Source organism: Vanellus vanellus, assembly GCF_965231255.1.
Source record: "Vanellus vanellus genome assembly, chromosome: 7".
Classification (NCBI taxonomy): Eukaryota; Metazoa; Chordata; class Aves; order Charadriiformes; family Charadriidae; genus Vanellus; species Vanellus vanellus.
The window spans coordinates 16,365,127-16,390,877 of NC_138912.1; the positions used below are offsets into that span (position 1 = coordinate 16,365,127).

The following is a 25,751-nucleotide window of genomic DNA, read 5'->3' on the forward strand; positions in this document are numbered from 1 at the left end:
TGTCTGCAAATCAAGCCAGAAAAGAACCCTAGTCTGAAAAGCATCACATGTGGTTCAGTTTTGGGAGGAGGATGGAGGAACACAGGGGGGCAGCTTTGCAGGGATTTTTTGTTTTGTTTTGTTTTTTTTTTTAAACCAGATGAATTTTCTCATCTATTTGACAGCAAGGAGTTTTCTAGAAACACAAACAGGTTTTACAATAATTAATCAGTGTCTCACGCTTACTGGTTATCCTATTAAGAAAAAAAAAGGAAGTATCATTATTACAAAATGAGCTGTTACAAAAAGTAACAGCCGTAGCTGCAGTCCTGAACCTTCTGTGACAGTCAACCCATTCCAGGGGCTGAGAGTCAGAACGCATGACTTGCCGTGTACTCTCAAGCTCATGTCTGATGCTACAAAGCACATCACCACTCTGACCTTGCAAATATGTATTTATCTGCAATCACAGATTTTTCTGGCAAGAATCACAGCTTTAGCACTCTTCTAACCTCCTCTTGGTGATAGAGGACACGGCACTGTCAGAGGTACTTCGTAGAAAGCCATCCCTTCTCTCTCATCCCTAAGCTCCCAACCTTTCTCCCATACCTCCAAAGGTAATTACACACACGGCAGCAGCACACCTCAGGCAGAGGCTTGGCTTAAGTCACGCTCCAAGAAACACATGGGCAGACTCTTATGGCAGCTGCACTCAGCCATGGTAAATTATGCACACAGAGCTAAGTTCACTGCAGTCAGCATCTCAGACCCCAGAGCTTTCTGAGCTGGCAGCCACAGACACAGCTTTGGATTTAGCCTCCACCTCAAGCTGCCTGAACCCTTTTCACAACCACAGCACGTTTAGATCTGTCTTTCCCTCAAAGAACAGGTTCCAGCAACTACTGAATGCCAGTTCCAGATCTCTTCTACATTCTTTCCACCGCAGACAGCTTTTGATTGAGACTACAACTATGTTCTCAACTAGGACTCTCAGGCTCCCAGAGGAGGTTATTCAGACGTCCATCCCTTGAGCCATAAATCTCAGTTCCAAACAGCAGGAAAACATCTTTGAGGCTGGAGAAACACTGCTGTTTCAGAAGACCCTATTCCAGGTGCAAAAGGCAGGAGATTTGCCTGGGTGGGGAAGCAGAAGGTAGGACAGAGAGCAGCAGATCTCACACCTGATAAGCTGAGATTTATATAAAAAGGGGGAGAGGCGTTCTCTCTTCCCACTAGGAAGGGAATATGTACAGCCTGCTGGTTACGGGCTGATGTGCGTGCTGGGGTGAGAATGGAAACAGGCCCAAGCTTAGCAACTACTGCATCTCAACCTCCTGTAAATGATTCCTGTAGCCTAGTAGGTCTACATACCCAATTAAGACAGAAAAAGGTTTCAGTCTAACAAACGAAAAAGAAAACATTATTCAATCATCTTGATAGCTTCTCTTTTACAGAGTTTGCATTATTTTTAAACTGTCATGGGAAATAAGACATTATTCTAATTAGAAACATAATTGGAAACAGAGAGAAATCTATTAAAAACCAAATCAAGAACGATGTCACTTTTAGCCTAGCAATACAAATCTTAACCAAGATTGCACAAAACAATTTCCCAACTAGAATTGTAAGTTTCTGAACCTAAAGCAGCTGCCAGCCCCCGCATACAAACACATCCATCAGTGTGCTTCTAATTGAATTACGGCTAATGAATCCCAATGTCAAAACTAATAAACCAACTCTCAGTGCTTCTAGGTCAGCGTTCTCATATCAAATGTGTACGTGAATGGGAGGGGATCAATACGATCTGCTTAGTCCCTGAACTTTGAAAGCTGTGTTTTAGCACTTTTCCTACATTTCCAGAAAGACAGAAAAATCTAAATCCCACAAGACACAAACGTGGCTTGATGTGGGGCGAGCATCAGAGATTGCATGGTCATGTGAAAATTCTAGTCTCTGTCAAAATGGGATTTGGGATTCATATTCTCTCAACCAAAGCTGCACAGAGCACATACAAAGAAGACTGCTAGGGGCAAGGATTAAATAATGTTCTTGTTTATAATTTGTTATTCTACAAATGAGCATATGGAGGAGCAAGGGGAGAAAAGTAAAGTCGCCTTTCATGCCAATGCTTCATTAGGCTGTGCTTGTTTCATGACCTATGATGTACAAATGGCTTTTTCTTTTCACTTTATGCAATTACATTTTCTAGATGTCATAAAGACAGAAACAGGAAACTGCAGTTTGCTAATGGGGATCTTCTAGGCAGCTGCAGAAAACAACAGTTAAAGGCACAAAACATTTATAAGTTGTAGAGATGTCAAATTATCAGGATGTGGTGACAGCTTAGGAAAACAACGACACTGAATAAAGTTAACAATTATCCTTTAAACACATCACATTTAAAAAGCATCAGTGCATCTTCCACATTTTAGGTTCAAATGGATAATTTATTCTGTCAATAGGTCAGTCCCATTAACACATGCTGCTAAGTGAATCCTGCCATAGTCACTGACTGCACAGGAGAACTACCCCTCAGGGCCAAAAGCAGTATACACACGTGGATTTTTAGAACAGCAAGTACTTTGCTGTGCAGCAGATCCAAGATGCTTCATCTGGAACTAAAAGAAACCTCGACAGAGCATGAGTCTTGGCAGCTCAAAGGCAGGAAGATAAAAGCCATGGCAGACAGTTCAGGCAGACTCTGGCTTTATCTATCATCAACCCCAGGGTCAGCTGATCCAGTCAGGAAGAAAGGGATGAGCACATCCACCTCCTTTCCACTTCATTCCAGAACCCATAGCAGAGATTCCAACCAAACATGTGACATTCAGATGAACACATCTCTGTTAGATTTTCATTAGAATATCCACAGGGAAAATGAACCTGACATTTTGAGTCTGAGGTTTACTCAGACTTGTGCACATTGAAAACTGCGGCTGCTCCATGATGCCTCTCGGCTCCTGTACAGACTTTTTATTATTCTATAGATCGTCTTATAATAGCAAAAACACTACTGTAGCAAACATAACACTAATGTGCATCTTCACTATAATGACATCAGGATCCAAGGCTTGTAACTTCTGTGATCTTGCATGCAGCCCATCAAGCACTGTTTTGCATTTAATTGCCTACGTTAACAAACCTGAAAGTTTTCAAGATTACAGATGCATATACCCAACCACCACATACAACCAAACATGAATAAGTGTATTTTTTTTCTCAGTGTGGACCCCTCAAAAAAATACACTGTAACACTTCTTGGCTAAATAAAAAGAAAACAAACAGATGACAAAATGGTATTTTCACATATTGACATACTTGGCAAAGCATTTATTCCCTATCTGAAAGAGCAAATGATGTGATCTATATTAGTTTGTTAATGCCAAAGTCCTGGACCTCAATCAATATTTATAAAGACTCTGAATAAGAACTGAAATACTCTTCCTTTTAGAATCCAATATCCCTTGACTTGCCACTGCTACTAAGATTTGACTCATTTGTTTAAATATTGCAAGGCTAGTAATTGCCCCCACCACCAACTGCACGCCCTTGGGACCCAGTGTGATCACACTTTGCCTTTCAAGGTATTTTGCAGGTATGTCACTCAAGTCTAAAGGAAAGTTGTTCAAAAGTCATCTCAATCATGGAACAGAGAAGGATAAACCCCTGCCTAAAAGTTAACCTAAAGCTTCTAAAGCAATTGGCTATAAGCCAAGTAGTCATTAAAATCTTCAGTGAAGGTCCAGGAAAAGCTTGCACTTAATCCACATGATGAATCTGCAGAGTCAATATTGGACCTGAGCAACGGGCAGTTAAAACACAGGTTCCAGCACTCATCCATCACAGGAAGCAATAGACAATCTGCACCCAGCACAAGAGTTTATGAATCACAGTGCATAAATAGTGCCTTGACTCAGTTCAAGCTCCAGTAGTAAAAGCCCCAGGGCCACCCACCAGCAGCCTGGCAGACCACTAGTGAAAACAGAGAGAGGAGGAACACATTGGACTAGATTTTGTCAAGGCTTTAGCAATCATCATGATCAAATTCCTGCTAGAAGCCCTTTTGCAGTTTATGTTCTGCCAACTCTTGCATTGGTGGTTATGGTTCATGCCAGTAGGTCTACACTGCTTTTATATTTCATCCATTCTTTACAACCTTATTTGTATATTGTCCACTAGAGTGAAAACTGCCCAGACTGTACCTTCCTTTACAACTGTAAGGTGCTCAACCCACCAGCAAGGGAAACAGTAACACTTGCAGCCCACAAGTCTTGGATCAATCTGGCCGAATTTCCAGGTGCCTTCATGCACCATATAACAAGAAATATACTTGTGGGACAAAAACCCACAGAGATCCTACTTCTTCTTCTGCAGTACCAAGCAACATAATCTCCAGCACAGTCCCAGTATATGCATTTTTACTAGCAAGTCCCTCCATCCCGCTCAGAGCAGTAGCGGTGTATGTGCTTTTACACAGTACAATCTAAAACCACACCACTACTGACCTATTTTCTCCCCCTTGAAAAACAGGAAAAGCAGCTTCCTAACGCAGATGCAGCCACAGAGTGCCTCCCAGTACACCTGCTTTAGCAATGATATAAAAGAATAACATCCAAGCTACATTTTTAACATTTCATCCATAATTGCCTTTCATTTCTATCTGTCCAGTTAAAATAACACCCAATCCATCAACTTCACACCACCAACTAGTTAAGCTTCTTCCTGTCAAGTCCATCTAGACAAGCGTCACATGCTTCCACCTCCATCTGTTCACACTGGTTTTCCAAATTAATTTTTTCATTTCATCACACTTCCTTTCTGTGTTCCTAGGTACAATGCCCAGCCCTCTCGTGTCAGTCTCTGTGTTTTCACTTTTCAAGCTTTTCAGAATCCATCCCACCTAGTTTACCATGAAATATCCTGCACTGTCTCTACACTCCTACCTAAAAGCTCATGCCACTCGGAGACCTTTTCAGATGTCCTTTTGAAGAAAAACACTCCCTGTAACCTTCCCCTGCCCTCTTCCCAGAGCTTCAGCTGTCAGTGTGGATCCAAGGCCTATGCTGAATACAGCGCAGCTGCATGACCTTGGCTCCAACTTCTGAGGAAGCTGCTGTGTTCTAAAAAGCTGCACAGTAGAGCCACGACAAGATAAGAAAGGTAGAGTTGCAGTGAGGTAACATTTTTGAGATATGGACCATTAGTAGCGCAAGCACCCAGGAGGAAAAACACAAGCATAAAAAGGTATAAGATCCTAAAACAGAAGAAAAAACCCAACCAACCAAACAAAAAAATTAATTAAAAAAAAAAAAAACAACAAACAGGGAGCCAAAATATAGCAACTCAGCAACTTTGAGCAGCAGAGGCTGACCCTTCCCCTCCTGAGGGATGTCTGGGCAGCTGCCTGTTGTGTTAGCAGGGGTGGTGAGCAGATGAATGCCCGGCCTAGCAACTCATTAAAGCCTCACTGTTTCTTTTGTGCATGCTAGCCAATAACTGTTTAATGTTTTTGCGCTGTATATACCCCGCCTGCAGAGTCTCTTTGCACACAGCAAAAACTGCCCTAAGTGACACAGACAGAGGATTACGCTATTATTATTGGAAAACCAAACTGATGTCCTTTCCCCCCACCCCATGAAATGCCTCTTAAAAATTTTTGTCACACTTCCTACTAGAGCTCAAACAGCTGGCGAACTGCAATCACCACGTATCGCAATGATCCAAATTATCTTATTGCTTTGCATATTCCACCCACCTGCTCAGCCCGAATTGGCTCTCATCATATATTCAGATTACAGTCTCTGCTTAAGAGCAAACTTTCTTACAGCGACATACGCAACAGGGTTCCGACTGAGGCTGCAAGTTTGCTTATGTAGCAAGCTGCCGCTGCCTTCAGCATAATAAAAAGTAAAGAGTTCCCACTCCTTTATCACTGTTTACTGCTCCCCTTTGCTTTGCCGATACAAGTGCCTATAAGACTGTGAGGTAAACCAGACAATTAGAATGATCAATGATAAAAGAGTATGTCCTGCTTCTTCTTTTCTTGCGGCCAAACCACTTCAGCAGCCAGCTGACGCTGTGGCCCATGAGCAGCCGAACCAGAGGGCAACCCCAGCCCGCTGCCAGGCCCCCCCCAGGCAGGGCAGCCCCGCTGCGAGGCACCCGAGGCGGTGGCGAGGCGTTATTACCGCCGGCAGCCGCGCTGCGGGCAGGCGGGGACGGGGCCCACACCTCCTGCAGCGACGGACTTGGGCACAACCACCCCCCGAGGCTTCCAAGAGGCGACCAGGCCTCGGGCAAGGCCGGCCGGGCAACGAGGGGCCCTGACACACCCGGGGCCACCGGACGGCGGGAGGGACTGCGGCAAAGCAGGTTGAGCCCCTCCCCCGACAAGGTGCTACCAACACCGGCTGCCCAACGGCCGGGGGAGGCTCCCTCTGAGAGCCGGGCCTGCCGGGCACCCCGGGGTGGCTAACGGCGGACCCCCCTCCCCAGCCACCGGGAGACGGTGCCCGGCGAGGCCTCTGGTGGCCGACAGCGTCCCCGCCCGGCGGGGAGACACCCACATCCCCCGAAGGCGGCGGAGCCCCCGGTGGCCGGTGCCGGCCCCCCCGCCCCGGGCCCGGGCCCGGGCCACCGCCCTGGAGGGGCGGAGGGGGCGTGGCCTAGCCCGGCGGGGTGGGGGGGCCGCTTCGCCCCCCCGATCCCCAGCACTTACCTGCGGGCGAGACGTTCCCCTCCCCACTGCGCAGGCGCCGCCGGCCGCCCCGCGCATGCGCTTTGAAGGGTCCCGCGCCGCGCGGTCCTAGCGCCGCCGGCACTCGGGGGTGTGTGGGGGGCGCTGTCAGCGCCGGGCCTCGCCGCCCGCCGGTTCTCCGCCTTCTCCTGTAGGCAGCGGCGGGAAGACTCCTCCCCGGCCCGGACGGAGCTCGCCTCTCCTCGAGGAGACTGACGCACCCCCCTCACGCACCGCCCCCCCCCCCCCGGTAAAAAATGGCCCCTCCGCCTGCGAGGCCTCGCAGGCCGCCCCTGGGCCACGGCCCCGCCGCCCTCCCCGCACCGGCGACGGAAGTAGGAGAGGGGCGGCCCGGGCCGGCGCGGCGCGGCTCCGCCCGGAAGCCTGCTGCTGCTGCCGCCGCCGCCGCCGCCTCGTGATTGCGCAGCGCCGCGTCCTGCCGAGCTGCCGCCGGCCCGGCCCCGGCGGAGGGGCGCCCCGGCCCCGGCAGGCAGCCGCCGCGCCGCGGCAGGTAGGCCCCGTGGGGTCCCGGCGGGACGGGACGGGGCAGGGACGAGGGGAGCGCTGCGGGTGCCTGGGGCGGCGGGCAGCGGGGACTCTCCCCGGGTGGAGGTGGATGTCCGGGGAGGAGAGGGCGCGGCAGATACCTCGGGGGGTGGTCCCCGCGGAACCCGTTCGCCGGGGGAGGAGGGTGCCCGGGGAGTCCCTGGGGGTCGGAGGGTCTTCAGAAGCCCTGGGGAACGAGGGAGAGGGGCTGGGGGGGGTTGTGTGTGGAACTCCGTGGCGGCAGGAGCTCCGTACTCCTGCTCGCCCTGGTGTATGCTCTCGGTGACCAGGGCAGGCGCCCCAAGATGAAGCGAGCTGGGATGCTGCGGCAGATCTCCGACTTCAGTGACTTCAGCCGAGGCCACTGGCTGCAGGAGCTGCTGTGCCAGGGAGAAGAGCCCAGCCACATCCAGTCCAGCCCCGATGGGCAGCACCTTTTGGTCCTGCAGAAGAGGCGGCCACCCCCTCTGCCCCAAGTCATGGCCTTCCAGCGCCACAGCATCAGTGGAGCCGACCTGGAGAGGAACTGGCAACAGCCCCAGACGGCTCTTGTGGGACTGCTCTTCCTGCAGAGCCCTGTGACATTGGGCTCCTGGGCACTGGCCCTTGTGTGGGAACACGGCAGGACCGAGGTCTGGCACTTTGTGGTGGCTGTGGGCTGGCAGCTGCTGCAGACATTGGAGCTCTGCCAGGGTGCCCGGGCACGAATCGTGTCCGTGTGCAGCCAGGGAGCCACCCTGGTGTGGTGTGAGGAGAGGCCTCCCCTGGATGCCCACTCAGACATGAGCAAGTGTGCCTTCAGGTTCTGTGTCTGCACCCGGGCTCTGGAGGTGGGGGAGCAAGGCGTGCGGCTGGGCACCCTAAGGATAGTCCTGCACAACAGCCCTGAGTACCAGGTTCTGGCCTCCCCACAAGACATCTTCCTGGTGCCTGCCACTGCCAGCTTTGCCACCACTTCCAAATTCCTTCTCATCTGGCATCCTGAGAAGGCAAAGCTCACCATCACAGCCCCCTCTGCAGGCTTTGTCCACAGCAAAGTGCTGCGTTCCAGCAACGAGTCAGACTTCAGGAAGATGCTGCTTGGTTCTGTGGGTCTTCTCTCATGTTTGGCACCTCTGGACATTCACACCTCTGCTGTGTCCAACAGTGGGGGTCTGCTGATTGTGAGCAGGAAGGGTGCTGTGAACATGCTGGAGCCAGATGGGACACAGAGGCATATCTTTGACCTGGAGGGGGGGTCCCTGGCCCAAGGAAGTCCTGTCCAGCTTAAGACCTTTGGCACCATCCTGGCCTGCGTGCTGGCTGGGGTCCTGTACCTTGTCGACCAGAACAGTGGAAGGCTCATAGAAAAGAAAATCCTGAGCATGAAAGAGGTGCATTTCCTGGAGTCCCCGGGAGAGGAGGACAGCATCCAGCTCCTCACTCAGACTGGCATATACAGCTTTAGCTTTTCTAAACCTGAGGACAGCAGCAGACCGGAGCCGTGCCTGGTGGAGATGGTGTTTGAGGAGGCCTGCAGATACTATCAAAGGAGGAGCCTCAGCAGCTCCAAGCTGACAGTGGAGAAGTTGAAGAAAGGTGGTACGTTCCAGGCTCCTGTGGCCCTCGCTACCATCCTGCAGCACAGCCTCTGCCAGAAGCAGAAGCCGGCCCAAGGCCTCCAGGACACTTATGCCAAGCTGTTGAGCACAATGAGCCTGGAGCTGCAGAGCTACATGAGCTTGGAGCTCCTCAAGACCTGTGTGGTGTGTGCCCCAGAGAGTGAAGTGGAAAGCTACTGCGAGGAACTGGTGGAGCAGGAGGTCAGCCGTGTTCTGCACTCTGACATGGACAAGGACAACTTGGCCTACCTGAACTCCATCTTTGCCTCCTTCCCCAAGGCTGCCTGGAAGGCCACGAGGAGCTGCCTGCAGCTGCAGCAGAATGGGGATGGCCTCTTGGTAGCCAGGGCCACCCCAGAGGTATGGAAGAAGGTCCTGGGAGGGCCACAGCAGGAGGAGGTGGGTCAGAATGGGGTGGTCCCACTCTTTGAGCTCATCTGCGCCTCCTTCCTGAGATTCAAACCCAAATGGCTGCCCAGTTTTGTGGAGCTCACCCAGCAGTATGTTAGCATCTCTTGGGCATACAGCAGCAAGGAGGGCCCAGAGGGCCGGGTGCCGCTGTACAAGAGAGCACTGGGAGTACTGGCCAGGAAGAACAAGCGTAGCGAGGCAGATGATGAGATGGAGCTCGAACTGCTGCTCTGCAGCAAGAGGCCTAAGGCAGTGCTGCAAGCTCTGCACCTTCTCATCTGCCTGAAGCGGTGGCAGCGGGTGGTAGAGGTGGCAGAGAAGTTCTCCAAGCTCAGCCCCTTGCTTAACAAGGAGATATTCACCATGCTGCTGGCAGAGTTTGCCCAGCACCGGGAGCTGGACCCTTATCTGGACACGCTGTGGCCGCTGTGCCCCGCTGAACTCACTGCCTCAGACATCCTCACCATGGTCCTGCAGCATCTCCCTTGCTCCCAGGAGGACCCAGTGCCCTTCTCCAGCGAGGGGAACCAGCTGACTGTAGGCTTGCTCAAGCCACTGCTGCAAAGGGTTGTGCAGCGTCCCTGTGTCCAGGACGAGATGTACTCGGATGCCTTGCAGAGCCCCACCTTCCCCCCTCCCACCCCACCCCGAGAGCACAAGATCCCCTCAAAAGCATCGGCCGATAACGCCCCTCAGCCACCCGTGGCAAGGACTTCCTCCCCCTCTGCGCTGGTACAGGGTGACACGGTATGAGGTGGGGGAAGCACAATGGGATCCCAAGCCTTGAGTGCACGAGGAGGGGAAAGCTACATCCACCCCAGGAAATCCTGCCCTGCCTGGCAGTACGGAAGCCTGCCCCTTTCTGAAGCCTCCCTGCAGCAGTGTCTCGAGGAGTCCATTGGGTGGCTGGGTTTGGGGGATCTCATCTGAAGCCAGGACAGGCTTTCTGGTTATTTCTAGCAAGTGCAATTGCGTGTGCCCCAGTGGAGGAGCAAATGCCAGGTGCATTTGCAGATGACAGCGCTGGCTGCACTACAGGACTACAGAACTGCTCCCTGCTCAAAGCACTTTGGTTTCGGTTTGCTTGGCTCCTTTATAACTTCCCTGATCCTCTAAAAGTGGTGATGGAGTGGTGGGCAGGGACACGCACGGTCTTTCCCCCCCCCCTCCCCCCTCATTCCCAGCTCAGTGGGTTGGGTGGTGCATCCGAGCTCTCTGCCTGTGAGAAACTGGGCATGTTTCTTGCAGTAGGGTCACGGAGTCCTGCTGTTTTGGATTCAGTCAGATGCTAAATGCCAGTGTGGCACAGCCCCGTGGTACTGGAGGTCCCAGCAGACGCACTGGCAGCTGCAGCACTCCACACACTGTCTCACTGCAATTCCTCTGGGATCAGTCCTGTAGCTGTGACTGATTGCAGCTACTTAGCTGAAGAGAGCAGCCTAATTCCCTTATCTCTCTATCCCAGACAGTACCCGAACTCTTCTGAGCTGAGAAGCTGGCAGCAGCCTGCCTGAGCTTGGGGCTGGCCCTGCCTCTCCCTTTCCTTTGTGGAAGCTTAGATTATGCTGCAGGACGCTCAGGCCCTCTGTTCCCATCTCCTCTACCTTTGCCCTTAGCACACAAAGGGGCTTTGTCAGGGTTGTCTGGCTCATATTGTGCCTCTGTTTGCAAAGTCAGTGTAACTTGAGAGCAGTCATGCAGGAAGATCCAGGTTCCAGCCTCTCTCCGGTGCTCACTGCCTGGTCCCCTCCTCCAGGAGAGGGACCCCGGCCGTGGCTTTGCCCCTGCATATGGGGCTGTGGTGTGAAGGAGCTGTCTCTTTCCTTGCTGGGCTGGCAGAGCCTGGCTGGGATGGGGGCATTCACCTGCATTTGTCCTCTTCCGAGTGGGGTTAAGTGTGGAACACAGACTCCTTTTAAAAATAAAAGTTCCTAAAGCAGTGCTGGGGCAGTGGTAGATGTTGTGAGGATGCACACCCTCAGGAGGAGGGCGGTTTCGTTCTGCTTCTGGTGAAAAGTGGCCAAGCTCAACTTGCCGTGGTACTGCCCAGCATGGCTCACTGCTGGTACGTGCTGGGCTCTAAGATCCAGCTCTGCCTGCACAGCCCATTCCTGCCATGGTGCTTGGCCCTTTACTACTACAAAGCCATGGAGGCAGGAGTCTGCACCAGCAGGCGGGTAACCATCCCAGAAGGGCCATCCCAGGCAGTGCACGGTTTGGCAAAGGCCAACCCACACCTTGCTGGGAGCAAGGCGACCTACCTGGGCTCTGCTCCCTCTGCAGCTGCTTGGTGCCACAAACAACCCCCAAAGGCCATTTGGGCTTCTTTTTGGGGGAGTTGTGGCTGGGCCCAAAATAAGGTTGAGGAAGGGAGAATTTTTTCTCAAGAGCAACAACTTGTCTTTTTGTTCCTGGGCTGGAAAACCAGCAACAGGGAGCACCAGGCTGGCCCCTGTGGGTGTCTGCTGCCCTGGGCATGCAGCAGCAGAGCTGCTGTTGGAGGGATTGTGGTTTGTCAAACCACTGCAAAGATGTGGTGGAGCCTCCCCCAGACAAGGGCTCGGCTGCAGAAAGTCCCTGTGGTGGAAAAAACGTCTGGCAAAGGGGAAGAGGAACTGCTGCAACGGTTCTCTAGAGGCTGGCTGGCTATCAATGAGACCTTCCTATGGTGGACCTTGTGCTGAAACCGTGGGGCGCTTTAGCTGTGTCCCATCTGACGCTGCTCTCACCTGCCTCCCAGGGCTGCTCAAGAGGAGGAGCATGGACCCAGGCCCCTCTCACAGCCACAGCTCCAGGGACTGGGATGCTGCCCTGGGGCAGCACTGACTGGGGCGCTGCTGAGAGCAAGCCCCATGCTTTGGCAAAGGCTGTGTGGTAATTTGGGGGCGGGGGGAGATTTTCATTGCCAGGGCTGGGCTTGGATGCAGGTGGGCACAGTGACATCGCGAACAAGGAGGGCCAAGCTCTCTGCCTTCCAGCAGTAGCTCTGCGGAGGGGAAAGGCTGCAGCTGGAGGCTGAGCAGAGAGGGGAGCGGGGAAGGAGCGCTGCCCACAAAGCCAGCGAGCGGAAGCTGAAGGCAGCAGCAGCCCTGCACGGGCCAGCATCCCCGAGGCACAACAAGGGAAGAGGAAGTGGGGAACGCTGTGCAGTGGGGACAGCCTGGGGCTCGGGGATGGAAACCTCTGCAAGTGGCCCCTAGACAAGCAGAAAACGGTCACAACTCAGGAGGGTGAATGGTTGAGGGTGGGGGAGAGCAAAAGCAGAGCAAGCGGAAACAAAACGGCTAATAAATGCTCTCCAAGGGGGTGCTGGGAAATCCCGCCCCAAGGACCAGAAAGGGTGGGCATTCCTGGGGGGAGCAGGGGCTGAGCCACCACACAGGACAGATTCAGCTGGGTGATAGGCAGGCACGGGACTCTCTGTGGTCAGGATGGGTGCTGGGGGGAGATAGCAGGAGGTGAGGCTGGTGCAGCTTCAGATAACGCCTGAAGGAAAAAATAGCGATTAGAAGATCTGAAGGCAAATGGAAAAAGCGATAAAGCAGATGCACGTAGCAGAGGGTGAGCTGGCCAGCTCAGCCCCGTCGCTCACTCCAGAGAGGCTTGGAATTTGCAACGGAGGAAATGAGTCAAGTGGCTCACGTACGTCCCCTACGCCTGACCTGGCTTTTGGGATGGTCCCTCTGCTTGCACCAGGGAGCAACACCTCCACTCGCCCCACCGCAGCTGCAGACCAAGTTGCCCTTGGCTTATCTGCGCATGCAGCTCTCACCGTGCCCATCCATGCCATGCAGCAGTGTGGGACATGCAAGAGGCGGACACTGAAAGTCTCCATGCCACCATACCCAGTAGAGGGAGGGAGATGTGGGCTCTAGGCACCCTATAAACTAACTGTAAATCCACAGATGACACGTAGCAGGGTCACCGGCAGGCAGGAGGCTTTTGGCATGGCTTTTCCCAGGGAAGGACCTGACGCCCATCCAGCCACAGGTGCAAAGGGCTGCCCGGTGAGGGGAACATCTCCCAGCCCCAGTGATGCTGAGCACTGGCTCTGCATTGACCCATGGGCTGGGTCAGGACTCCCAAGACCTGGCTGTGGGCAGAGCATGCCTGGGGACCCCAGCAAGAGCCCTCTAGTCCCAGGCACAGCCCCAGCTTATGCCAGCAGTGGGAATTCCTCCCTGCTCCTACCCCTGCAGCCTTCCATCACAGCCAGCCATGAGGAGCACAGCCATATACCTGCAGTGCACACAAACACCCCATTTATTGTTTGACACCAAAAATCACAGCCTTGGAAAGAGTCAAGCTCCCTGCAAAAATAAATAGTCGCATTTTTCAAGCGAGGGGCCTGGGTGAGCAGGTTCCTGCTGGCCGGCAGCACAAGCTGCCCTGAGCCCATGGGGTCTGGTGTGGGGGGGGGGGTGTGAAGTCCCACCTAGGTCAGTGCAAAGGGCAGCCCCCCCACACACACCAGGGCATCGTCACATAATGGGAATTGGGGAGGGGGTTTCAGCCGGGGGTTCCAACCTGCTCCTCAGCACCCAGGGAGAAGGGGCAGCAGATGGAGCAGCCGTGTCCGTCTCCTCTGTGTCCAGGCTAATGCCTCGTGGACGGCCGGGGGATTTTGTAGAAGTTGAATGCAGGTGGCCTGCAAAACCAAGGTCACCTATGTCACCCACAGCCACAGAGGGGAGTAAGGGCCAGCCCAGGATGCGCTGGGATGGCCAAACGTCATCCTACTCCTATCACCCAGCGCTCCAGGAAAGAAGGTATGGAGACTTAACACACACACCCCACCAGCTCGGGGGAGGATGGGAGCAGCAGCACCCCCAAACTTAGGAGTGTGGGAAGATGATGGGGGGACCCCAGAACAGTCTATGCTGCACAGGTCCCACCTTCCCAGTCCTCCCCTGGTACCAGCACCCCCCTTGCCCTGCATTTGCCCTGTTCCCCTCCTCACCCCCTCCCTCTGTGCCCTGTCCTCCCACATGCCATAGGAGCTGCCCCGCCACCCCACAGAAGGACCTGGCACTACTACTTACATCTCCAAGACTTCATTCCTGGAGGGGAGAAGAAAGAGATGACAGTGTCAGTGGGTCAACAAGATGACTCCTGGGACAGCCCAGCACCTCCTGGTGGGACAAGGTCTCCCCCGGGGCACACAAAGAGGATGCAGGAGGCTGCAGGGAGCTGTGCTCCCCTCCATCCCAGTTGCCCCATCTGGACACAGAGCACGGGCTCCTGCTGCCCCCCCAACAATTGCTGCCCCCAGAGCATCACTGCTCCTTCCCCGGGACAGGTGGTGCTGGTCCCCACACTCCCCCGCCCAGTGGCACACAGCTCCCCCGTGCCAGGATTTCAGTTCCCCCAAGTTCTCCTGGCAGCTGAGCCCTCGTCTCCAGCCAGCTCAGCCGCCGGCTGCAGGGGGAAGTGAAAGGCACCGGGACCACCACTGAGGACCCCAGGCATGCTGCGGGCAGGGCATAGCCCGGCTCTGTGCCACGTCCCGCACACACCACGTACAACCCCAGCATGGATCCCGGGAGAGCTGGGGCACGGAGTGAGGAGGAGTGGGGCAGGCAGGGGGAGGAAGGCTGGCTGGGGCCGCGATGGGCATGGGGGTGCTGCAAACCCCGGCTCCCCCAGGCAGCTGCAGCCCCGGAGCAGAGGGGTGGCAGTGGGGGGCTGGAGCAGGGGAACCCCCAGCAGACTGTCTGCACCGCAAGGCCAAGCTGTAGTCCTCAGCAGTTTTGGAAATCCAACTGGAAACCGCTCACTACCCTTCAGGGGTTGCGGCTGCGCTGGCAGTGGCGATGTCAGAGGTCCCCAGAGGGATGGGGAAAGGGCCCCAGAGGGCTGGGGGGCAGCCCTGGGGTGCCAACGGCCGTGGGTGTGCAAGCGAGCACTGCACCCTCGTGGCAACGCCGCCTACCACGCAGTGTGTCGCGTTCTGCGCAGCATCCAGCTGTGCAGTGCACAAAAAATGGTGCAAAGCGGAGCGAGTGAGGTGGCAGACCCCCGAGCCAGGCTGGGGGCTGCAGCCCTGCCAGGCAAGCTGGGCTGCTTTCTCCAAGGGGGGTCGCATGCACCTTCAACTGCCCAAAGCAGGGTTGCAGAGCAGGCAGAGCCAGGATCTTATCCAAAATATCTCCATTCTTGGAGGCTGAAAAGTCTCAAACCACCTCCCAGCCCACGTTACTGTAGGATCAGCCCCACAGGCTGCCATGGGGCACATGAAGGTGCGGTTTGCAGTGCGCGGGGGGGACCCCAGACCCAGCATGGTTGCAGGGGGCGAGCAGCTCCTCACCTGTAGACATCAGCAATGTCCATGCGGCGGTAAAACTTGGCGAGTCTGACGGCCAGGATGATGCTGGGCAGCAGGAAGATGGTGCACCAGCCCAGGCTGAACCAGAAGGCGTTCTGGGTGTGGGGGGAGAGCCATCAGGGCCCAGACAATGACTGAGAGAGCCTCTTTCGCTCCCAGGTCCCCCCAGAGACCATCCACCCACTCCTTCTCGCATCCTGGCTTTTGCTCTTAGTCACAGCAATCCACCAGGGAGATGCTGAGCCCTGCTTGCTCAAGACAGAGATAGGTACCCCTCATCCTATGCATGAAGGGGACAAGGTGACCTCATTGCTACCCCATGCACATGTCACCCCACACACTGCTGTCCGACTCACCAGAGAGTCCAGGATGTAGTTGCAGGTGATGGCCTCCACATTATCCAGGGTCTGAGCTATGGGCTTGCAACGTGCCACGTCTTCCGTCAGCTGGGGACATGGTGCGGACAGGACATGTCAGTGTCCTCAAAACGCTGCAGCTCATCCTCCCTTTCCCTCTACCCCACTGAGAAAGGCTCAACTCACCCTGCTCTTGGCCCAGGAGATGTAGGTCTCAAGTAAGTCAAACAGCTCCTCCAGGAAGGCCCATGTCTCCTGGGGGCAGGCAAGCAGAGAGTGGAGATGCTCCCAGCCCACTCCATGCCCCATGTCCCCTCCATGTCAAGATCAAGGCTGTCAGACCCCCTCAACCCAGCAGAAATGGGGCTGCAAGCCCCACCTGTGACCTTTGTCTGGGGTGCCATAAGGGGAGGGGGCACCCAGGGAGGGGTACAGGGGACCTCTGGGGAAGACAACAGGGCAGGACAAGCAGCCAGACATTGTTTGGCATCCCTGCACAGAGGGAGGTCTTGGCATGGGAGTCCGGTGACATCCCCACCATGTGACCCAGCAGCAGGGCAAGGCAAACTTACGTTCTTGATGATGTTTGCCGTCTCCCTCTCCAGAAACTCCTGGGTTTTGCTGGCTTTGTCCAGCGCAACGTCTGTCTGTGCCTGGGGCAAAAGGTGCTCTTAGCAGTGTGATGGGGAACGTGGGGTGCCCGCATCTCCCCCACCCTGCCTGGCAGCAATCCCTGGGGCACAGTGTCTCTGAGCTGTGGTGTCCCCAGCAGTCATACGCTGGTGGTGCCTCGGGTGGAGGGAGCCTGTGCCTGACCGGGTCCATGGAGCAGGTCCCCTCCCTCTGTCCCATGAGCAGCTCCTACAGTGTATACCTGGGGAGTCCCACAGCAGCCACAAGCCCCCCAGACTGCAGGCTAGCCCCCACCATCTCCACTGCAGGACCTCAAGGGTGCTTTGCAGGGTGTCCTGCACTGGGGTGCACCCAGGAGCCCCCCTTGTGCAGCTTACCTTGAGCATGTCAGCCCTGCTCTGCACCGAGTGGATGTTCTCCTTCAGGTTTTGCTGGAGATGGAGAGAGGGGGGGTCAGAGGCACAGACCCCACGGCTCAGCCAAGACCTCACCAGCAGGCTCTGAGCTCTGGGGGAGCCCAAGCCAGCACCCCCAGGACCTTCTCCACCCCAGCATTGCTCACCAGCGGCTCAGAGAAGCTCATCTTCATCTCCTTGTCCAGTGCCCTCAGATTGCGAGCATCAGCCTTCAGTTCCTCTTTCACGTTCACATCCTGGAGGAGCTGCAGTCAGCAGTGTCCCCTGGCATGGGGTCCCTGCCCCACCACAGCCACCTGATAGGGGGCCGGGCTGGAGAAAAGCGCTGGGCAAGAGTGAAGGGCCTCACCTCCCCTCGGCACCCAGGCAGGTCTGCGGAGGAGACTCCACAGCCAGTGACTTTGGGGACAGGGTGGCCACGGCCCCAGGGTGCCATGGTCTCTCACCGCTTTGCCTGCCAGCTGCTCCAGCGCCGTGGCCAGATCCAGGAGGCTTCCCTTGGTCATGTTCTGTTCCAGCTGGAAAAAGCGGAGACAGAGCCATAAGAATGGGGAATGGGGCTCACGGGGGGCTGTACCCTATCCCTGCAGGGCAGAGTGGAGCCAGGGCCTCCTGGGTGGAGGAGGTGCCCGCTTGCCCCAAGGGGTGACATGGATGGCAGGTGACACCCTAGGAGCCTGTGGTGGGACTCCCACAGCAGCAAAGGGGAGGGGGCAATGGACCCCCTCAACACACATCTGGACACACACCCCCATCCCAACACCAGGCTGCCCCCAGCCCACCTGCTCCAGGGTGTGGGTGAAGTCGGGGGGCTGCCCAGCCCGGCTGGTGTTCAGCAGCAAGTCTCTCTGGCTCTGGCTGAGGAGGGTGATGGGGCTCAGGGTGATGTTCACCTTCTCAAAGGCTGTGGAGATCTCTTCTGTGTACTGCCAGAGCAAGGAGAGCCATGATGGGGCACAACGCCGGCTCCTCACTGTCCCCTCAGTGCCAGCCCTGTGCCCCCAGCTCTGCGCCCCAGAACATGGCACCCCGGCGCTCACCTGGCTGATGTTCAAGAGCTCATCCAGGGACACGCTCTCATCCAGGTGCAGCATTTGCCACAGGGCAGCGTCTTGCTGGCACTGCCTGCAGGAGGGGGGCATAGGGCTGAAAACGGGCAGCCGAGGGCCACCCCCTCCCAGAAGCATGTCCTCACCCATGCAGGTAAGTCACACCTCACTCCTTCCCTGGCATTGGTACCTGCCCGCAGCCAGGACAAGCTGCCCCCATCCCGGGGAGCATCCGAGGGTGCTGAGCAGCTGTACCCCTCCCCAAAGACACAGCGCTGGAACTGGGACCCACCTGTACATCTCTGAGAAGTTTGCTGTGCCGCCCTCCTGGCCCAGCAGCTCTGACAGGTTGAAGCCAGGAATCAGGCCAGGGGTGTCCAGGAGCTGAGAGCAAGGGAAGAGATGAAGAAACTAGACACAGTGCAGGGCAGGACACCTGGCAAGAGCATCCCAAACCAGCCAGTGCTGCCTCCGCTCTTCCAGCAGCCCTCAGAAAGGTGGCAGTGGCTCCGGGCAGGGGTATCTCCCCACGGGGAGCTCACCTGGAAGAGCTGCTGGCTGCGCCAGGACTCGCAGACCAGCATGTAGATGTTCCCCCCCAGCACAAAGGTGATCAGCACCAGCAGCATCAGCAGCCAGGAGAAGATGAAGCTGAAGCCGACCCCTCTGCCAGGACAGAGACACCATCAGCACCTGAGGCCCCATGCCCCAGTGTTGATGATAGCAGCTCCAGCTCGCAGAGCCCAGAGCCTGCACATCCCTTCTCTCCCCCAGCAGCGCTGGGAAGCACCACCATTCCCACAAGCACGTCTCTGCTCTGCTTTCCCCCCCCTGCAGCACAGCTAGGCTGTACCCTGGGCCTTCCCCCAGCTTTGCAAGCCACCACCCACCCGTGGGGCCACAGGACCACCCATGCACTGACAGGGCCCCTGACGGCAAGGGGTGAACAGGCTCCGCTTGAATGCCTTTCACCGGCACCATGTTCTACCCTCGCCTTTACCATCTGCATGGTGAGTTGCCGTGGGCCAGGCCATTAAGCCATAGAAATCTGATGATTTAGGAGCTTGAGCATCCCCAGGCCAGCCCTGCCCACTCATCCCACCACTCCCACGTGCGTCCTCGGCAGCCGAGGGAGCCTCACGCCATGAAGAAGTTCCCGCCGGCATTGGAGAGGCTGCTGCGCTGCGTGGGCAGTGTGCTTTCTTTCAACCCCAGGGGCCCCAGCAGCAGCCCGACGACATTGCAGAGGACCACCAGCAGCACCATGCAGCACAGGAGGACACAGATTCTCCACCTGGGGCAAGAGGAGAGGCAGGAGTCAGACAGCAGGACCCGGCACGGTGAGCAGCGCCCAGCATCCCACCAGCTGCCTCCTTGAGGAGGAAAAAGCCCCCGAGTACCCTCGCTAAGAAGGGGCACGGGTGGCTGCAAGGCACAGCTCTGGCTACCCTGCGCCCGCAGCCCCACCACTGAGTAAGCTCCCAGCTCCAGCAACTGGAGGATCGAGAGCCTGAGCCTCTCCTGACAAGGGAACAGGGGGATGCAGCAACCCCTCACCTACCTGAACCCATCCAAGTTGATGATCGGTTCCCTGTACTGCTCCAGCACCAATGTGGCATTGCCCACAATGGCCCCGACATTCTCGTCCACATCCTGGAGCAGCAATTGCTCCTGCAAGCTCTTGATCTCCTGCCTGATGAGGCCCAGCTGGTCCTGGGTCTCTGCAGGGGATGGGGACAGGTTGGTGCTGGGAACTGCTGCCCAGCTCCTGCACAACTGAGGCGGGTGAGCCTGGGGCAGCAGGGGCTGGGAGAGGATGGGAAGGGGCTGGCTTTGGTCAAGGATGGCATCAGCATGATAGCACATGGGGACAGTGGGGTGGCAGCAGGGGAGGTGTCCCGGCAAGGATGGCACGAGAAGGGAATATAGAGCCCTGGGAGAGGGAGAATTCAGCACACAGGGCACAAAGCTCTGCTTACTTGTCACCACGTTCTGGCACTGCTCTTGCACCTTGGCAGGGGTCATCTCCAGTGTGCTGTTAACCTGCGTCCGGGGGAGGCACAGCATACAGCTCACGTCCCTGCTCACAGCCCAGGGCTGAGCAACACATGCCCTCCATCCCCAGATCCTGGTGGCACAGGACAGCTGGGCTCCCCCCCGGCACCCAGCCCTGACCGTGCCAGTGCCCAGCAGCAGCGGGGACAGCGGGTGGGCTCCGGCTGAGGCAGACCTCCGATGAGCACATCCCTCCACGTTACAGCAATTAACTCCTGTTGGGGCTCTTCCCAAGCCACCCCCTCGCAGCACAGCCCCAGCAGCGCCAGGAGCACCCAGCCCTGCGCCTGGGTGCTGGGGGGGACGGGACACCCCTTACCTCCTCTAAATCAGCCATTATGTTGGAGCCAGACACATCATCCAGTGCCTTCAGCTGCTTCTCCACACTGGGGATCTGCGGGGGAGACCCTGGGGTGAGGGGGCTGCGGGGGGCCGGGGAAGGGGCTGCGGGGGGGGCCCTGGCCCCGCACCATACCCCTCCTCACCCTGCTGAAGTTGGCGCTGAAGGCGAGGCCGTCCAGGGACACGCTGCCGCAGGGGCGGCCACACTGCTGCAGGGTCTGGTTGAGGTTGTCCCGCAGGTTGGCCAGCCGCTGGCTGTAGTTGCTCTGCAGCCCTTCGAGGTACGAGCGAGCGCCCGCGATGCTGCTGAAGGTGGCCGCCAGCATCTCCATCCCTGGGGAGATAGCGGGGGCTCGAGGCATCGTCCTGCCAGCGCGGTGGCGGCATGTCCTCACCCAGCTGAGCCTTGGGGACCCATCCAAAAATGCAATGGGGGGGCACCCCCCCTCAAAATCCCAGCATTTGCCCCAGGCTGGAGTGGCTGGGTGGACCTCCCTTCCTGGGGCCCTTACCCAATCCTGCTGGAGCCCCCCCCAGGCATGCACCTGCCCCAGCATCCCCCTAGACCTCCTCCAAGGCCCTGCTGGCCCCCCAGGGATGGGGCCGCTACCTTGCAAGAGGCTCTGGAGGGATCCCAGAGCACCATCGGTGCTGTTTCTGATGCCCAAGATGATCATGCCACCGAGGTTTGGTCCGATGTCTGTGGAGACGAGAGAGACGATGGTCAATGATGGGATCCCGGCAGTGGGACCAGGCTGCTCTGAACAGCCCGAGGCTTGCAGGGGAGCTGCCAAAACCACTGACCCCTCCCCAGGACCCCATCCCATACCCACCCTCCAAGCAAGGTGGGCAGAGGGGACCCCTCCCGCCCTGTTAACACCTGTATCACCCTCCCAGAGATGAGCCTGAATGGAGAAAAGCAGGAGCTGGAGCCTGGAGGAGCCCCCAAACCCACTCCCTTTAGACATCTCTGTGAGAACCAGCCCAGTGGCCCCCAAGGTCAGCAACCACCTGCAACACCCCCAGCCGCCCCCACATCCCAAGCACCCCCAGGCCCCCCCCCCGCTGCACACCCTCACCCTGGAGGCTGCGGTTGGTGTGGCCCAGCGGCACGTCACTCTCATCGATGATAAAATTGATTTGCTGCAGGGACAGAGATGGGGTGTCAGTGCAGGGGTGATGACCCTTCCCTGCCTCCAGCCCCATTGTCACTCTTCCCCAGGGGGGCTCTTTGCCCCCCATCAGGCACCCCAGCCGGGGCGGGAGGACCAGGCGTACCTTGGGGATGGAGGCCAGGTAGGTGCGGAAGTTTTCCAGGGTGTTGTTGACATTGGGGAAGGCGCCCCACACAGCCTGGGAGATGCGGGTATTGCTGATGAAGGCACAGACATCACCAGCCCTGCAAGGGAAGGGTGGCAGGGTCAGTGCACGGGGACCTCCATCCTGATGCTCCCTCCCAGGACCCTCCGAACCCACCCGCCCCGCCCCCAGGCTGCAGGGTCCGGAGCACACCCTTCCAGAGCATCCCAGCGAGTGCCCTGCACACCCCCAAGGGACCAGAGAGGAGGGACACGGGAAACTGAGGCACGGGGGAGCCCTGTGCCTGATGCCCCCACATTTCCCCACAGCGAAGCTGCCGGGAAGGTCCTGCACCGCGCCAATGTGCAGCCCCCCGGGGCCAGCTCCCCACCGCCGCTGCTTCCTCTCCTTTGTCCCGCCGTGCTGGGATCTGCTCCTGTGAACAATGGCAGCTTCCTGGCACGGCCGCCAAGCCCCGACGTTTCCACCCGCCCTCGGGTCCCATCCGGAGCCTCCCAGCCAGCGGACTCACAGGAGGAGAGCTGAGACCAGCAGGACGGAGGCCCACAGCGCCCGGCGCCGGCAGCCCATCCGCCGGCTCTGCTTCTGGTACATGCGGCCCCCGCAGTTCCCGCAGCAGCGGCAGCAGCAGAAGCAGCATCCCACCAGGGGCACGAGGATGATGAAGAGGAGCCCGATGGCCATGCAGACGAGGAAGCCCAGTTCGTAGAGCAGCAGCTGGGAGGGGAAGAATGAGATGCAGCATAACGCCGGTGCCTCTGAAGGGTCCCCAGCTCTGAGGGTCCTGTTCAGACCCCCATGGGGCAGGATGGGTGCCCCCCCCAGGGGTTGCACGTCTTCCCTTGCTGCTGCCCAGCACCTGAGGCTCAGCCTCAGAGCAGCACCCACCAGCATCCCCCAGCCCATGGTGGTCTGGGGCTGCCAGCTCCTGTCCCTGGCTGCCTGCTCACCTCCTGGACTTGCTCCCCGATGGCCTCCTCATTCTGGGACTGCCCAAAGTCTGCAATAAGTTCTGGGGGACAAGGAGCAGAGACAGCTGTGAGCAGATGCTGGGTCATGGGGGGGTCTCCAAGGAGAGCCCCATACCCTGCTCACCCCAGAGAGGGGCCCCCAGCACCAGGCATCACCTCCAGCACTGCAGCTCAGGGCAGCTGTGAGTACATGGCATGTTTCTCCCTTCTAGCTGTCCCTCCCCAGCCATCATGTCACACAGCCCTTTTGCACCCAGGAAAAGGGCTGCCAGCCCCCGCGCTTTCAGGGGTTCATAGAGCAAGGGGGTCCTCGCCCCAGAGGGCACCAGGGGTAGGCTTGGTAGGGGATGCTCCAACAACCACCTTGGCTGCTCTTAGGCTGCCCTCCTGCAGCACTGCCAGCTGGGGTAAAGCCCCCCCGCCACCCTGCCTTGTTCGGTCCCAAGACTCGCCCTGGCCATGCACCATGGCCTCATTACAAGCCGTGCTGGCGCACGGTGCCGTGCAATTGAACCCCGGTATCTGTGTGACACGAACAAGGCCACAAATCCATTGCATTGTTTGCCAGCCGCACATTTGCCTGCAGGTCACTGGTGAGCAGGGGCTGAGCCCAGCAAAGGAGGAAGCACAAGCACCAGCAGCCACAGTGGTGCCCGCAGTGGGCAGCCCTTGCACTGGGGCCATCACGCAGCCGCAGGGTCCTGGCGTCACCCATGCTGACTTTGGGGCAGAGCTGTGCCAGCAGCACATCCCCTCGGAGGTGAAGGAGGGAGGGCGAGCACTGGCAAGCAGAGCGCTGCGCAGGGGGTGCCTGCAGCGCTGCCATGCGGGTGCTGGTGCTGGGACACACTGCTTTTGGTGGCCCCAAGTCGGGTCCTGCCTAAGCATGCCTTGTCACCTGCAAGCCCAGAGGGGCTGCAAGGCAGGCAAGGACCCCACAAACTCGCAGGCAGCGCAGGGTTTGCTCTGCACCTTTCGTTGGGGCCTGGGATGAAGATACCTGGAGGGAGGATGGGGCAGGACTCTGCAAGGTGGCACTGCCACCAAAGCCTGTCCTGGGCCCCACCTGAGACTACTGCACAGTTGGGATGGGACACGGGCAGGACACAGCTGGCAGTCCTCAGAGACCCCACTCCATTTCCTGCCCCCTCCTCCCCCCATAACCCAATACCCCATCAATTAAATGGACAGTCACCAGTGCAGGAGGGCTCAGGGTCAACCCAGCAGATCCCCCACCCCATCGCCAGCCCCCCACCATCGTGCACCCACCTATGGGCAGGGCGTTGGGCTGCACCAGCCGCAGGAAGCCGTGCACCATCCCCACCAGGCCCGGTGTGCTGCTCTCCGGTGCCTCGAGGCCAGGACCGTACACCGGCTGTGACATGTTCCCCAGCTCCATCGTGGCGGCTCCGGCGGATGCCTGGGGCAGAGAGGGGCTGTCGGTGTCAGTGTCGTCGGGGTGCAGGGCCACCCGGCCTGCCCTGCCTCTTGCCTCCAAGCAGGAAATGCGGGGAGAAAAAAATCAAGCACCTGCCAGGTCCTGCCCAGAAGGAAAGAGCTGTGGGAGAGCACAGAGGAGGGATGGGGAGTCCCAGGAGCAGCAGGGTGGGGGCCCAGGCAGGAGGTGACCACGAGGGACCAGAGGGGCTGTGGAGGATGAAGCGGAGATGAAGCACTTACCCTGTCCTCTGACACCTCTGCACACCCACGTCTGTCGCAGGGTGCAGCCGCCCAGTGCCAGTGCCCCAGCTTTATGGTTTGTTTAAGTTTCAGCTGCAATTGCTGAAAAGCCACTTGCCAGGGAAGGTGGTGATGCCGACATCGCCCCACCCTGCCCCTGCCACCCCCTGGCACCCGGAAACCCCAAGCCACCTCTCCGTACCTAGGTCAGGGTCACCACCAACCCACCCCGACCCCGACACTGGTGAGAACCCCCTCTCCTTGCCCTCCTCACAGCTCCGGTGCCCTTTCTGGTTTCCTCCTGCCCCAACCCACGAGCCGGGAGCTCCATGGTTACCCTGAGGGCAGCCATCCTGCCTGCTGCACCCCAGCACCGGCGGCATCCCTTCGGGATGGGGTGCACTGGGCCAGCCACAGTTTCAGCGCAAACCACCTCTGGCCACAGAACCAGGTTTTGCATTTTAAAAAATAAAAAACCCATTTCCCAAATGGGGCATCGCAGCAAACCCGGCATTTCCCACACGCAGCCCGATTCCCCCCCCACACAAGCGGGGCACAGCCTCGGGGGCCCCCACACGGCATTTTGCCTCCAAGGCTGAAGGTCTGCCAGCGCCTGCCCGGCTCCATCCCCCTCCCCCCCGCTCCCCCAGGAAGGTCTCCCACGCCGCGGGAGCCACGCGTGGCTCTACCACTACCACCGCCCCGCCGCCGGGGTCCCGCCGGGGCTCCGGGAGCTGCAACCGCGGGCAGGGTCGAGGGGAAGGGGGGAAGCGGGGCGCGGGGGTCGCTCCCGGTTGTGCCGCGGACGCACCCGGTGGCCGCGGGGCAGATGCCCCGGGGGGTCGCGTCCCGGCGGGCGGCGGCGGCGGGAGCTCCCCGGCACGGCACGGCACGGCACGGCACGGCTCCGCACCGACACCGCGGGGCGGGCGGCCCCGGGAGGGGTAGGCAGGACTGGCCGGGTCCGCCCCTTCCGTCCCGGCCCCCCCCCGGGGTCTGCCCGGAGTGTGCGGCCGCCTCCGCCGGGAGGGAGCCCCCTGCACCCTCCGCCCCCGGGGGGACCCCTGCTCCTGCCCCAAACTGCCCCAGCGCCCCGCCTCTGCCCCGGGGGGACCCCTGCCGCTGCCCCATCCCACCCTGACATCCTGCATCTGCCCCCAGAGCCCCCAGCTCCTGCCCTGTCCCACCTGGGAGAGCCCACTGCCCCCAGCGCTCTGCCCAGCATGATGCTGCCTCTCTGCCCCAATAGAGACCTCATACCGGCCCCTCCAGCAGCCCACCCTGCCACAGCCCCAGTGCCTAGAGCCCCCCACGCTGCCCACCTTGCCCCC

At 58.3% G+C, this 25,751-nt stretch overlaps 3 protein-coding genes across 3 annotated transcripts in view; 1 reads left to right on the top strand and 2 right to left on the bottom strand.

Moving 5' to 3' along the window:
- Positions 1-6,709, bottom strand: part of ARMH3 (armadillo like helical domain containing 3) — a 129,781-nt gene extending 123,072 nt beyond the window's left edge. Inside the window, exon 1 of the mRNA XM_082486574.1 lies at positions 6,698-6,709. The gene's annotated coding sequence lies outside the window, so the exon portion shown is untranslated. The remainder of the gene's footprint in view (positions 1-6,697) is intronic.
- An 806-nt stretch (positions 6,710-7,515) lies between these two features.
- HPS6 (HPS6 biogenesis of lysosomal organelles complex 2 subunit 3) lies at positions 7,516-11,212 on the top strand. Its single transcript, XM_082486207.1, has one exon. The coding sequence runs from the start codon at positions 7,567-7,569 to the stop codon at positions 10,024-10,026; it is 2,460 nt and encodes an 819-aa protein (XP_082342333.1). The 5' UTR covers positions 7,516-7,566; the 3' UTR covers positions 10,027-11,212.
- Positions 11,213-13,547: 2,335 nt separating this feature from the next.
- On the bottom strand, positions 13,548-24,139 carry LOC309674393 (prominin-1-A-like; the record flags this gene model as incomplete). The annotated part of the gene is made up of 24 exons (XM_082486417.1): positions 13,548-13,921; positions 14,316-14,333; positions 15,581-15,693; positions 15,955-16,044; positions 16,141-16,209; positions 16,527-16,607; positions 16,965-17,018; positions 17,150-17,239; positions 17,450-17,521; positions 17,786-17,929; positions 18,044-18,128; positions 18,345-18,436; positions 18,595-18,718; positions 19,194-19,346; positions 19,614-19,773; positions 20,032-20,095; positions 20,427-20,501; positions 20,593-20,783; positions 21,060-21,149; positions 21,529-21,592; positions 21,728-21,848; positions 22,281-22,486; positions 22,720-22,781; positions 24,010-24,139. The coding sequence occupies 24 exons, from the start codon at positions 24,137-24,139 to the stop codon at positions 13,870-13,872; spliced, it is 2,400 nt and encodes a 799-aa protein (XP_082342543.1). The 3' UTR covers positions 13,548-13,869.
- Positions 24,140-25,751: the final 1,612 nt, after the last annotated feature.